Genomic DNA, 12,151 nt, shown 5'->3' on the forward strand with positions numbered 1-12,151 from the left:
GTGTCAGACCCAGTGCTGGGCACTGAGGACAGAGGAAGTTACTGTCTTTGCTCTCACGGAGCTCACAGTGAAGTGCAGAGGAAGAAAATAAGCTAATAAACGAGATTATTTTGGATATTGATAAATGCGCAAAGGAAACAAAACTGGAGTGGGTCAGGGGGTGGGGGAGAGCACTTTAGCTCACACGGTGAGGAAAGGCCTTACCAAAGAAGAGATGTTTGAGCTGAAACTGAAAGCGTTCACACTGAAAAGTGAGGAGCAGGGAAAAGTGTGTTCCACATGGAGGAAACAGCAAGTGCAAAGGCCCTGTGGTGGGAATGGGAAGGAGACAGGTGTGGCTGGATTGTAATGAGGTTCTCTCTGTCCTGCTGGTCTGGTTCCCAAAGGCTGAGGGCGGGAACCAGGTTGGGATGGCTGAACCAGCCCTCAGGCTCACCCCCAGTCTGCTCTTGCCTAGGTGTACAACCCCTATCGCTTTGACCCGGACAACCCACAGCAGCGCTCCCCGCTGGCTTACATGCCCTTCTCTGCAGGACCCAGGTAACTTCTATTTTCCCCAGTCCAGGTGAAGCGTAGGAGGAATATCGAGGCCAGTGGTAGGTCAGGGATGCACCCATCAGGAGCAGAAACCACGTCCACTCGGGTGTCCCCGCCAATCCGGTACCCTTTTCGTGCCCTCAATACACCAGGGAGCCCCCAAATCAGACTCTGCGATATCATCCATGGGTACCAACTATCTACTGTATGCCAGGCCCTGAGTTCTGGGCTCACATGCTCCTAACGGCTCTATGATGCCTTTGTCTGCAAGTTGAGGTTCAGAGGGGGAGGTCATTTACCACATCCCAGGGACCCCGCACACACAGCGGCTGGGCCTGAGCCCCCTGTTCCCCGTCCTTCAGGAACTGCATCGGACGGAGCTTCGCCATGGCTGAGATGCGCGTGGCCGTGGCGCTGACGCTGCTGCGCTTCCGCCTGAGCGTGGACCGAACGCGCAAGGTGCGGCGGAAGCCCGAGCTCATTCTGCGCGCGGAGAATGGCATCTGGCTCAAGGTGGAGCCGCTGCCTCCGCGGGCCTGAGGGTCGGCGCGCCCCTGAGGATCCCCGGGGGCCCAAGCCCCGCCCAGAGAGGCCCAGGTTCCGCCCCCGAGGGCCCAGGCCCCGCCCTCAAGATCCTGAGGGCATAGACCACGCCCGTCGAAGTCCAGGCTCATTAAGCAGCCTGGTGGCGCATGCCACACCCACTTAAGGCAAGGCTCCGACCCTGGAGGGTCTGATCCCGCCCCCTGAGGTCCAGGTCCCGCCCCCTGAATGCCAGTTTCTGCCCTCTTGTTTGAAGGACCAGGATTGGCCACTCCCCTCGGGCTCAGGCCCCGCCCCAGCATCCTTCGGATTCAGGTCTTCAGGCTCCGCCCACTGAGCCTTCCAAGGACCTAAGACCTGACACCTAAGGCCTCCAGGATACAAGCCCAGTCTACTTCAGATGCCGGCTGGCTTTTAAACTGAGGATTTGAGAACTGGAGCCTGAGATCAGAACCTTGAACGCGAACATCACCTTCTTGAGGCCCCCAGCTTATGTGGATGAACTCCTCAGGAATCAGGTTGCATCCCAGGGCCCAGGCTGTTTGTTGTTGATTTGTAAACCCAGACTCTCCCTTTCAAGCTCCTTCCTTCCTCCCTTGCTCAAAGGCCCTTTGCTGAGTGTCCTGATTTTTGCAGAATAAAAGCAGGGGATGCAGACATCCCCCATCATCCATCCCCTAGCCAGGTCAGATCCTTACACCCGGATTCCAGCAAGGAAATGAGGGATCCTGGACTGTTGGGAAGCTGTGGGCTAGGAGGCTGGGAAGCCATTTGTCTTCGGACATGAACTCAGACTTCTGGGGACAGTTTGTGCATTCATTTACTTCAACATACTGCATAGTAAGTGTCTGCTGGCACTGGGCCAGGAGCACAACACCAGGCAAATTCCTGCCCTCAGGAGGATGGGGGGGCATATGTTGGACAAATAATTCCATGGGTAAAATTATTTGCGACCTGTGACAAGAGAGGCCTTGGTGCTGTGCAAGCATAATGGGGGTGGAGGGTGGCTCAAGGAAAGCTACTCTGATGCTGAAGTTGGAGTAAAAGTTGGGTTGTGACAAGGGAGAAAAGAGCATTCCAGGCAGCAGGAACAGCATCTGCAAATGTCCTGTGGTGGGAGAGAGTGTGGTATGCTTGTGGAACTCACAAGGGGCCGGGGTGGCTGGATCTGGGGGGTGGGGGCAGAGTGGAGGAATGGTGGGCAGGGCCCAACAGCACAAGAACTGCGGGCTGCATCACAGTTCAGGCTTTATGCAGAGGGTAATAGGGAGCTATAGAGTGTCTGTGAGCAGGGGCAGGAGAGGTTATGGTCAGATCTGGGTGTCAGGGAGGTGGCTTGGAAAGGGTGTACAGGGGACTGGAAACTCAGGGAAGAGAGAGGCTGAGTTTGGGGGGACAGGAGGGGCGACTATCTAGCTGTGAGGGCTGAGGGGAGGGAGGAGGTAAGGGTGATTGCCAAGTCTTTGGCTGGAGGAGTAGTGCCTGATATGGTGCTATAGAAGGTGGGCCAATGACAATGACTATAATAATCATATTAATCATCAAATATTTTTTGAGCATCTGCTGTGAGCCAGGCAGTATTTGAATCCTGCGTCATTGACATTCTAGAGGGGGGAAACAGATGACAAATGATAAATAAGCAAATAAATAAGTTCACACAGCCTTGGGGGTCACTGAAAGGATTTTGAGTTTTATTGTGACAGAAATGGGGTGCCATGGAGGGTTCTGAGCAAAGGAGGGACAAGACTGGTCTTACAGTCTTGGGTTGCTACATTGAAGAGAGACTGTGGCAAGGATGGGATGAGGAAGATCAGATTGGTGGGGGGGTGATGTGAGATGATGGTGGCTCTACCCAAGCTGGGAGCTGTAGAGGTGCAAAGGGGTGGTTGGATTATGATGAGAAATGATTGTTTCATGAAGGTAGTGCTGGCAGGTCTGCAGATGGATGGAATGTGGGGTTTGGGAGGATGGGAGGACCCCATGTTTGGGTCTGAGCACCTGGAAAGATGGAAGCACTATCAGTTGAGATGGAGAATTCCAAATGGAGTAAGTGGTGTGTTTTTTTTGGTGGTGGTGGGGGAGTGAGGTGGGGGTGAGATCAGCCTGTTAGTTTGAGCCAGGAGGAGTTGGAGATGTCAGGCTGGCAGTTGGATAGATGGGTCCTGAACTTGGGAGAGAGTTCAGGGCTGGTGATGTACATCTGGGGAAGGTCAGTGTTTAGATGTTGTTTTAAAAGCCTCAAGACTGGGTGAGATCATCTGGTGTGTGCGTGTGTGTGTGTGTGTACAGAGGAGGGGTTTAAGGACCAAGCCCCAGGGGTCTCCAGAGTTAACAATGAAATATGAATCGATTGAATGCTTCCTGTATGCCCTTCCCAGATATTCTCATTTAATTCTCAAGGGAACTCTTATTATGAAATGGGTACTGTCACTATCTCATTTAACGGAGGGGGAAACTGAGTTCCCCAGAGTGAAATGACTCACCTAAGGTCCTACAGCGATATCCTTGGGACCTCAGAGGGGGCCCTGAGTTCTTTTCTACCCCATCTCTCGGGCTCCTGGTCCTGGCTGGGTCCCTAGCCCCTCTTTGCCCAGAAGAGGGTGTCCGCAGGGATGGGGTAGGGTTGGGGGGGGCTTGGAGGAGATAAGGCAAACCTAGGATGCCGATCCTGGGGCGCCCCCAGGTGGCGCATGGTGGGATCGTCTGCCGGAATCCCCTGTCCGAAGTTGCTCGCGGACTGAGTGGGAAACATGCGGTCCCGGGCCTTACAGGAGTCACCCGGCTCTTGCCGCTGCTGCCTCTTCCACATCTTCGTCAGGACTCAGGGTCTCCAAGCGCGCATCATTCCCTAAACATTGTACCGGCCTCTCCCCAACCCCCTTCCCTTGCAACTCCGTCAGACACCAGCAAAAATAACTTTGCCTTGGGAGGCGACACATGTGGGTTCAAACCCCGGCTCTGCACCTTATTAGCCGTGGGCTCGGCACGTGACTGCTCCTCGCTGCACCTCCGTTCTCCCCTGTCATGTGGATTTTACAGGATCATCATGCTTGTAATGCAGATTGACTTTCCGCTAAAGGCTGTGATGGTGCATGAAAGAGACAGGGAGGAGGGGAGGAGGGCCCGGGAACAACAGGCTCTAAGGCGTCTGGTCTCCACTAGTTCGGCGTGTGTGTGTGTGAGCGTGTGTGCAAGCTCAGTCTTGTGTGACTTGGTATGTTGGGGTGCATTTGGGTGAATATGTGAGCATGCGTGTGTGTGCAAGAATGTGAGTGTGTGTATGTGTGTAAGAGTCAAAATGTGTGTGATTGTGTGAGTATATGTGTGCTGTGTGTGAGATTGTGTGTGCATGCATCGGTGTGTGCATGTGTGTGTGGCTGTGTGTGGATGGGTGTGTTGGGAAGAGAGGAGAGGAGACTCTCACTCACCAAATGACTGTAACTGTCCACGTCAGGCTGTGTTCATCGCAAGAGCTGCTGTCCAAACCTCCCTCCCTCCTGCTTGCAGCAGGCAGGCCATTCTGGAGAAATAATGCCCTTGGAAGCAGCCCTGATGGAGGACTGGTGGGTGCACGTTCTTTGCTGTCTCCCAGAGGGACTGAGCCCCAAGTGCCCACAGTGGGAACTTCCTTAATAAAACACCCTTTACCTGCTGCCTTCCCTTTTCTGTCTCATTTCCCCACTATCTTACTGGTATTTCCTGGAATCACCTCCCAAGGAAACAATTTACAGTTAATTTCTTTTCTCAGGGACACCTCCAAATAAAGTATTATCACTCGAATCTTTGCATCAGAGTTTTCTTCCGGGGAACCCAAACTAAGACACATACATGGGTTCACTTCCCTAATTCCTATAGGCTTAGTCTTATGCCTTTTTTACCAAGAAGGAAATGAGGCTCAGAGAGGGCACGTTGCTTGCCCAAGATCACACAGCTGGAGAGTGGGCGAAGGTGGGCTTTGACTGGGCTTTCTGACCCCAAACCCAGTGCTTTCTCCCCTCCTGGGAGCCTTCTCCTTGCTAAGGGCTGTGAGAATGAATGGGGTGGGGCTTGTAAACAGCCAGTAAGGTCCCTGATGTGTGCACCAGAGGGACCCAAAGCTCATGCCTGGTGCCCATGTCCTCATTCTGTCATAAAATAAGAGAAATAATGGCAAACACCAGGCTTGGTGCTGACCGTGTGTCAGGGAATGTTGTTGTAAGCACTTTATTATCTATCTCCTCTCTCTCTCTCTCTCTCTCTCCCCTTCCTCTCTCTCTCCAAATATTACCTGGGAAAAATTTCCACTCGGCTTCTGCTCCCCAACCCCCAGCCCAGCAGTTTGGTGTGATTTCTTTTTAGTTTTACAAAATTGTGTATATGAGCATTTTCAGTGTATGTACAAACATTTATGCACACGTAACTATTTTTTGAGGACTCCAAATATATTGGAAATGTATCTGTTTGTGAACTTTTATTGTATAATGAACTCCCAGAAAGTTTAGTAGCTTAAAATGACAAACTTTAGTTTGCTCACAAACTTATGATTTGGTTAGGGCTCCACTGGAGCAGCTGAAGATCCATCTCCAAGACGGCAATTTGGTGCTGGCTGTTGGCTGGGGTCCTCAGCTCCTCTCAGCGTGGGGCCTCTCCAGTGGGGTGGCTTGGGTTTCCTCTTAACATGGCAGCTGGGTCCAAGAGGGTGTGTTCCAAGAGGACTTGAAGGAAGCTGCAAGGCTTCTTATGATCTAGACTCCCAAGTCCCCAAAGTCACTGAAGACAGCTCAGGTTCAAGGAGAGGGGAATTAGACTTTACCTCTGTATCAGTCTGGGTTCTTCAGAGAAACAGAATGAACAGCATCTATCATCTGTCTATCTATCTATCTATCTATCTATCTATCTATCTATCTATCTATCTATCTATCTATCATCTATCTATCTATCATCTATCTATCTATCTATCTATCTATCTATCTATCTATCTATCATCTATCTATCATCTATCTATCTATCTATCTATCTATCTATCTATCTATCATCTATCTATCTATCTATCTATCTATCTATCTATCTATCTATCTATCTATCATCTATCTATCTATCTATCTATCATCTATCTATCTATCATCTATCTATCTATCTATCTATCTATCTATCTATCTATCTATCATCTATCTATATCTATTTACATCTATCATCTATCCCTTGTTTATACATATATATTTATCTTAAGATTTCTATATGATATAAATCTTATCTGTAAATTTATGTCTTAAGATTTATATATTTATCTTAAGATATATAATACAGATATTTATTTTATTTTAAGGATTGGCTCATGCAATTTTGGGAGGGCTGTCAAGTCTGAAATCTGTAGGACAGCTTGAAACTCAGGCAGGAGTTCATGCTGCAGGCTTGAGGCAGAATTTCTTCTCTGGGAGACCTCAATTTTTGCTCTTAAGGCCTTCAAACTGATTGCATAAGGCCAATTTACATTTAAGTAAAGGAGTATAATTTACTCCTTGACTTAAAATCAACTGACTGTAGATGTTAACTATATCTACAAAACACCTTCTCAGCAACACCTAGGTAAGTGTTTAACTAAATAACTGTACTATAGTCTAGCCTAGTTGACACAAAAAAATAATCATCACAATCTCTTAAGGAGAGGGGCAGCAAACAGTTTGCTGCTATCTTTAATCTACCACTTGGGGAGGAGAGGGGGACAAATGGTCTTTTTTATAACAGTATACTTCCCAAGGGTCTGTTCTCCAAGCCTCCCTTCTGTGGCTTGGGGTGGTCCTTGGTGGTCAGGCTAGTTTTTGTGAACAAACATCACCCAATAAACAGAGGGGGGCAAAGGAGGAGGAGGAGGAGGAGGAGGAGGAGGAGGAGGAGGAAGGGGAGGAAGAAGACTATTAATGACTACATTGCCTACAATAATACACCCTAGTGGTTTTTCCTAGCTGTGTGTGTCCTCTGTACTTTTCCTAAGTTTTCCTCCAGGCTTTCTGGCTCCCAAACCGGTTTGTTTGATCTTCTGCCACCTGGGCCAGGAATCTGGCAACTCTGCCAGCTGTTCCTGCCTTCAGTGTGGCCTCAGGGGCCTGTCTGTTCTTGATCTCAAACCTGCTTTGGGGCTGAGAGTTGGGTCAGATTTCATCAGCCACTGTGAGTCTCCAGTATGGTTGGTTCCTGCTGCCCCCACCAGCCCTGATTTTCTCAGCACATTTAAGGACGGAAGTAAGAATGAACATGTATAAGAACGAACATGTGTGCCCCACCCTGTGCTTTACAGTCCTGGCATGGCTTCAGGGGGCGGTCCTCATTGATGACCCACTTTTCCATGTCACTCAGGTTTCTGCTCAAAGGTAACCTCCTCAGGGAGGGCCTCCCAGATTGCCACATCCAGAGCAGCCCCCTTGGTCACTTTCTAGCACGTCTCACTCTGTTAATTTCCTTCATTACTGCCACCATCTGACTTGGTCTTATTTCCTTTTGGCTTCCCTCATCAGACATGAGCACAACAATCCAGAGACCTTGTCTCTCTTGTTTATCCCGTGTCCTGAGTTCTAGCAGTGTGCCTGGTACAGAGTAGGTGGTCAAGTACAGTTTTGTTGTTGACGAATGAACTACCTGGGAGGTATAAATCCACTTCTCCATTTACAGAGGAGGACATGAGGCTTAGAGAGGGCAATTGACTTGCCCAAGGTCACATAGCTAGTGAGTGGCAGCACTTGGATTTGAACTCAGTTCTGCTGAATCCAGAACTTGTTCCTTCCCAACAGCCGAGGAAGGAAAGGTGAAACTCCAGCCATCAGGCAGCCTGCATGCTTGTTCCAGAGAGACTCCAGGCTGATTCCTGGGAGGTGTGTCTTTATGGTGACACCAAATAAGAACCGCTCATCTGTTTTGTGTGCCAGCTATGTGCCCTTCACTGTGCCAAATCCTTATTTCTTTTTAAAATTGTGTTTTAGTGATAGAAGTTATAGCAGCTCAGTGTGGGTGAAAAATGCATTAGGGACTCCAGTTCTACTTCCTCCAATTCCACTGTGTTGTGTGGATTCTACTGGATTTTTTCAATGCGTATACAAACGTGCACACAGACATGTTTACAAGTTTTGTTTATAATTGAACCTTTACTCACATACCATTTTGAAATGTACTTTCCCCTACTCTCTCTGCCTGTGTCTGGTAAGACTCTTGCAACTCTCTGTGAGGTTATTTATTTATTTATTTATTTATTTTTCTTTTGGCCACGCTGCATTGCATGCAGGATCTTAGTTCCCCAACCAGGGATTGAACCTGTGCCCCCTGCAGTGGGAGTATGGACTCTTAATCACTGGACCGCCAGGGAAGCCCCGATGTGAGGTTTTATCAGCCCATTTTACAGATGTGAAGAGTGAGGTTCAGAGGGGTGGTGGGCTGTGCCCAAGTCTGGTGACTCACAGTGACCGCCCTCGCCAGTCTGGCACAGCTTTGCCCACTGCCTGGCTCTGGATGGCGGTAGAACGATCCCTGGAGAAGGGGCAGGGGGTGAGTGGCTCCCCTCCTTCCAACACTGGCTGGGGGACATTCCATAAGCCAGGCTTGTGTGATTTGGCATCTGAGATGTTCCTTGTTTGACGAGAAACCATTGGGGACAGTCCAGCCTCCTCAGGCACAGAACAGAGTGTCCCCACCTGAGGCTTCCTGCCCCCCATGCTGTCTCCCTTTACCCTTCTACCATCTGATCCAGAAAGCTGGGAGACCCGGGTGATGGATCCTGCTCTCCTGTGGCCCCAGAGGCCTGCTGGATTTTGAGTTCTTGGCTATGATGAAGGAATCTTCAACACCTGCTTCTGGATTGAATGTTGGACCAAATTTTTTCACCTTAGCTGTTTCTCCCAAGGACTCAGCAACTGCAGACACAGTGTGGGTGTTGAAAGAACAAGGACAGGCTTGCTTGTGCCTACTTCTGGGCACTTCACCCTGTGACCATGGGACCCTTTCAACCACACAGTCCACTCCCCCTCTTCAGTTGGGTCCCTCTCAAAGGTCACCTCCTCCTGGAAGCCCTCATGTCCCTATCACTGTCTGGTACATTCTTTATCATTTATCTGATCATCGCCCTTCCCCCCTTAGAGGAGCCCCTTGACAGAAGAGATGATGTCTGCTGTGCTTACTGCTGCATCCTAGCATCTAGAATTGTGCCTGGAACATAGTAGATGCTCAATAAATACACAGCCACACAGATCTGGCAAATACAGATTTTTCTCCTAATTTTACAAATGAAAAAACTGAGGGAACAGACAGGGTAAGTTTTCCTAAGATACCTTGCAGAGCCTGACTCAGGTCTCTTAAAGCAGTGACTCTCAAACTTTAACAAGCATAAGAATCTCTGGGATCTGGTTAAAACATAAATTCTGACTCGGTAGGTATAATCCTGCAGCAATGATCTGTCACTTTGTAATGAACAGCCCCCAAAACTTAGTGACTTAAAACAGTGACTATTTTCTCTTATGATTCTGCATGTCGACTGACCTCAGATGGATGGTTCTTTTGTACCATGTGATGTCACCCAGGTCTGTGGTCATCTGGAGGCTCAGCTGTGCTGGACCATCCAGATGGCTCCCTCACGTGGGTGGCAATTGACACTAACTGTTGGCTGAGAGATCAGCTGGGGCTGTTGATCAGAGCTCTTCCATGGGGCTTGGGCTTCCTTATTGCACGGCGACTGGGTTCCAAGGGGAAGTGTTTGAAGAGCAAATGTAAATTTAAGCTACCAGTCCTCTTCGAGGCCCATAACTAGCATGGCACCACCTGACCACACAATGTTAGTTAAGCAGTAACAGGCCAGTCGAGATTCAAGGAGAAGAGAAATAAACTCCTCCTCTTATTGGGGACAACGGCAGAAAATTTGCAGCGATCACCTTTGCGGGTTAGAGCCCAAAGTTCTGCATCTCCTAGGTGCTGCTGGTAAAGCCAATGGTGCTGGTCTGAGGACCACATTTTGAGCGGCCAGTTCTTAGCGTTCATGGCTATAAAGGTCCCTTTCTTCCCTAAACAGTTAACGAGTACCCATTATATGCCAGGATTCACTTTCACTAGTGCTGTCTTGTTGAATTACTTCTCTGTGTGGCTGGAGGGAGTTATTGCACCTCTCTGGACCTCTGTTTCCTCTTCTTTCCCTCTGCTTCTCCCGACCCCTATCTGGCTAGCCCTGCTGCCTCTCACCTACCCTAGCCCTGCCCCTGGCTCTTCTCTGGCTGGACCTGTCAGCAGGTGGATCCAACTCAGCCGAGGAGGGAAAGAATCTAGGGCAGCGCACCCAAACTTGCTGAGGGCTCCAGGATCAGCCACCTGAAGCCAGATTGGGTAGGCCTGGAAGGAATGTGGGGTGATGGTGGTGGTGGTGGTGGGGAAATTTGGGCATTTCCCCAACATTGTATTAGTTGCAGGAAGACTGTCTGTCCAGATCCTCTCATTCAGCAGCTCCATCCTTCAAACTCACCCTCATCTTGGAGCCTGACCATGAGGAAACCTCATGGGGGCTGAGACCACTTTACAGGGAAATTTGGGAACACGATCTGGATGTGATGTGTTCCCTTTAACGCTGACATCCCATTTCCCAGATGGGAAGGCTGAGTCCAGAGAGGGTCGGCACAGCCCACAGTCACAGTGAGGATGCCCACTCAGGATCTCCCAGCTCTGCCCTCCCCTGTATGGACCCTGTTCTCTCTCTTGGCCCCTTGCAGCCTTACCCCTCATGCCTCCAGGTGGCCTCTTCCGATTGGGCCCTTTATCCCCTGAATCTGATGCAGGTAATCCCCAGCCAGGCTGGTTTCTCTGTTCCTGCTTCAGCAGTCATGTCTCGACCTAGACCCTGGGCTGCTTGGAGGAAGGACTTGAACACCTTCCAGGCTGTGTGCCCTGGAGGGCAGAGGCTTCACGCCTCTGAAATTCCTGATTCTGTGCTGAGAGATGGTGCTTGACGTCTTCCTGGCCCACACATGGAGAGGAGCCCTGGAGATGTTTGGGGACAAGACTGGGCAAGGCCCTGCTCACCTGGCACCTGAACATTCATGATTTTACCTGTCGCACCCTGGCCTTGGAAGGGCAGGGGTGGGCTGTAAACTAGGGGGCCCAGGGTCACCTTTGCCCATCCCCCAACAAGCCCATGTGGGAGGTGCTGAGTCCTGAGAGTGCAGTGTCTGCGCCATGTGACCCTGAGCTGGTTCCTCTCTGGCCAGCAGCCTCAGGTTTTAAGTCTTGGGCAGACGCCAGGAGGGGAGGAGGCAGCCAGGCGTGCAGGGATTGGGTGACTCAGCCAAGCCCAGCCTCCGCCAGTTCAGAGGTCGGGCCAGGGAAAAAGACCTCCCAGGAGGAGGGCAGAAGAAGTTGTGATGGACAAGCTGCTCTGACAGAAGGTGCCAGACTAGTGTTGGCGGGGCTGAGGATTCTGGCCTGGGACAGGAAGTGTATACTGTCCTAGACAGGGTGGCTCCAGGGAGAGAGCCGGCCCCAGGGATGATGGTTTCCTCATAACTGGAGCCCCTGACAACCTTCCATTGATTCACCACTGATTCAGTTTGGGCATTTCTTCATTCGTCTCTTCCTTCCTTTCTTCCTTTCTTTCTTTCTTTCTTCCTTTCGTTTTTTCTTTCTCTTCTCTCCCCCTCCCCCTTCCCCCCCCCTCCTCTGGATTTCTCTGGGTCTCCCTCCCCTCTCTGAGCCCTTCTTGCCTTGTCCCCAGCACTCACCATCCCTGCCTCTCACTCCCTTGTTCCTGTCCCTCTATTGGTCTCTGCCTCACAGCTCACCATCATCGCCCCTTCCTTCATCCTCAGGAGCTCACTCTCCACCGCGTCCGCCCCGCAGGATGCTGCAGCTGAGCCTCTCCTGGCTGGGACTCGGGCCGGTGGCAGCCTCCCCGTGGCTGCTCCTGCTGCTGGTCGGGGCCTCCTGGCTCCTGGCCCGCGTCCTGGCCCGGATCTATGCCTTCTGTGATAACCGCTGCCGCCTCCGATGTTTCCTGCAGCCCCCAAAACGGAACTGGTTTTGGGGTCCCCTGGGCCTGGTAAGAGCGGATAGCAGGATGGTCTGGGGGATCAGG

General features: G+C 50.7%; 2 protein-coding genes and 1 pseudogene across 5 annotated transcripts in view; 2 read left to right on the top strand and 1 right to left on the bottom strand.

The window, feature by feature from the left end:
- Positions 1–1,755, top strand: part of CYP4F22 (cytochrome P450 family 4 subfamily F member 22) — a 30,052-nt gene extending 28,297 nt beyond the window's left edge. For all 3 annotated transcript variants that reach the window (XM_082457717.1, XM_082457716.1, XM_082457715.1), the window contains 2 exons: positions 458–540; positions 900–1,755. In XM_082457717.1, the coding sequence (XP_082313843.1) occupies positions 458–540; positions 900–1,077 (261 nt within the window). In that variant the 3' untranslated portion in view covers positions 1,078–1,755. The remainder of the gene's footprint in view (positions 1–457; positions 541–899) is intronic.
- The window catches only part of PGLYRP2 (peptidoglycan recognition protein 2), a 360,132-nt gene that overhangs the window by 54,579 nt on the left and 293,402 nt on the right, over positions 1–12,151 (bottom strand). The gene's annotated exons all lie outside the window — the stretch shown is intronic.
- LOC309657044 (cytochrome P450 4F6-like) overlaps positions 11,765–12,151 on the top strand; it is an 8,723-nt pseudogene continuing 8,336 nt past the window's right edge. The window contains exon 1 of the transcript XR_014268295.1: positions 11,765–12,115. The product of XR_014268295.1 is annotated as a cytochrome P450 4F6-like (transcript). The remainder of the gene's footprint in view (positions 12,116–12,151) is intronic.

This window comes from Balaenoptera physalus (genome assembly GCF_965194825.1).
Source record: "Balaenoptera physalus genome assembly, chromosome: 3".
NCBI classification, from domain to species: Eukaryota; Metazoa; Chordata; class Mammalia; order Artiodactyla; family Balaenopteridae; genus Balaenoptera; species Balaenoptera physalus.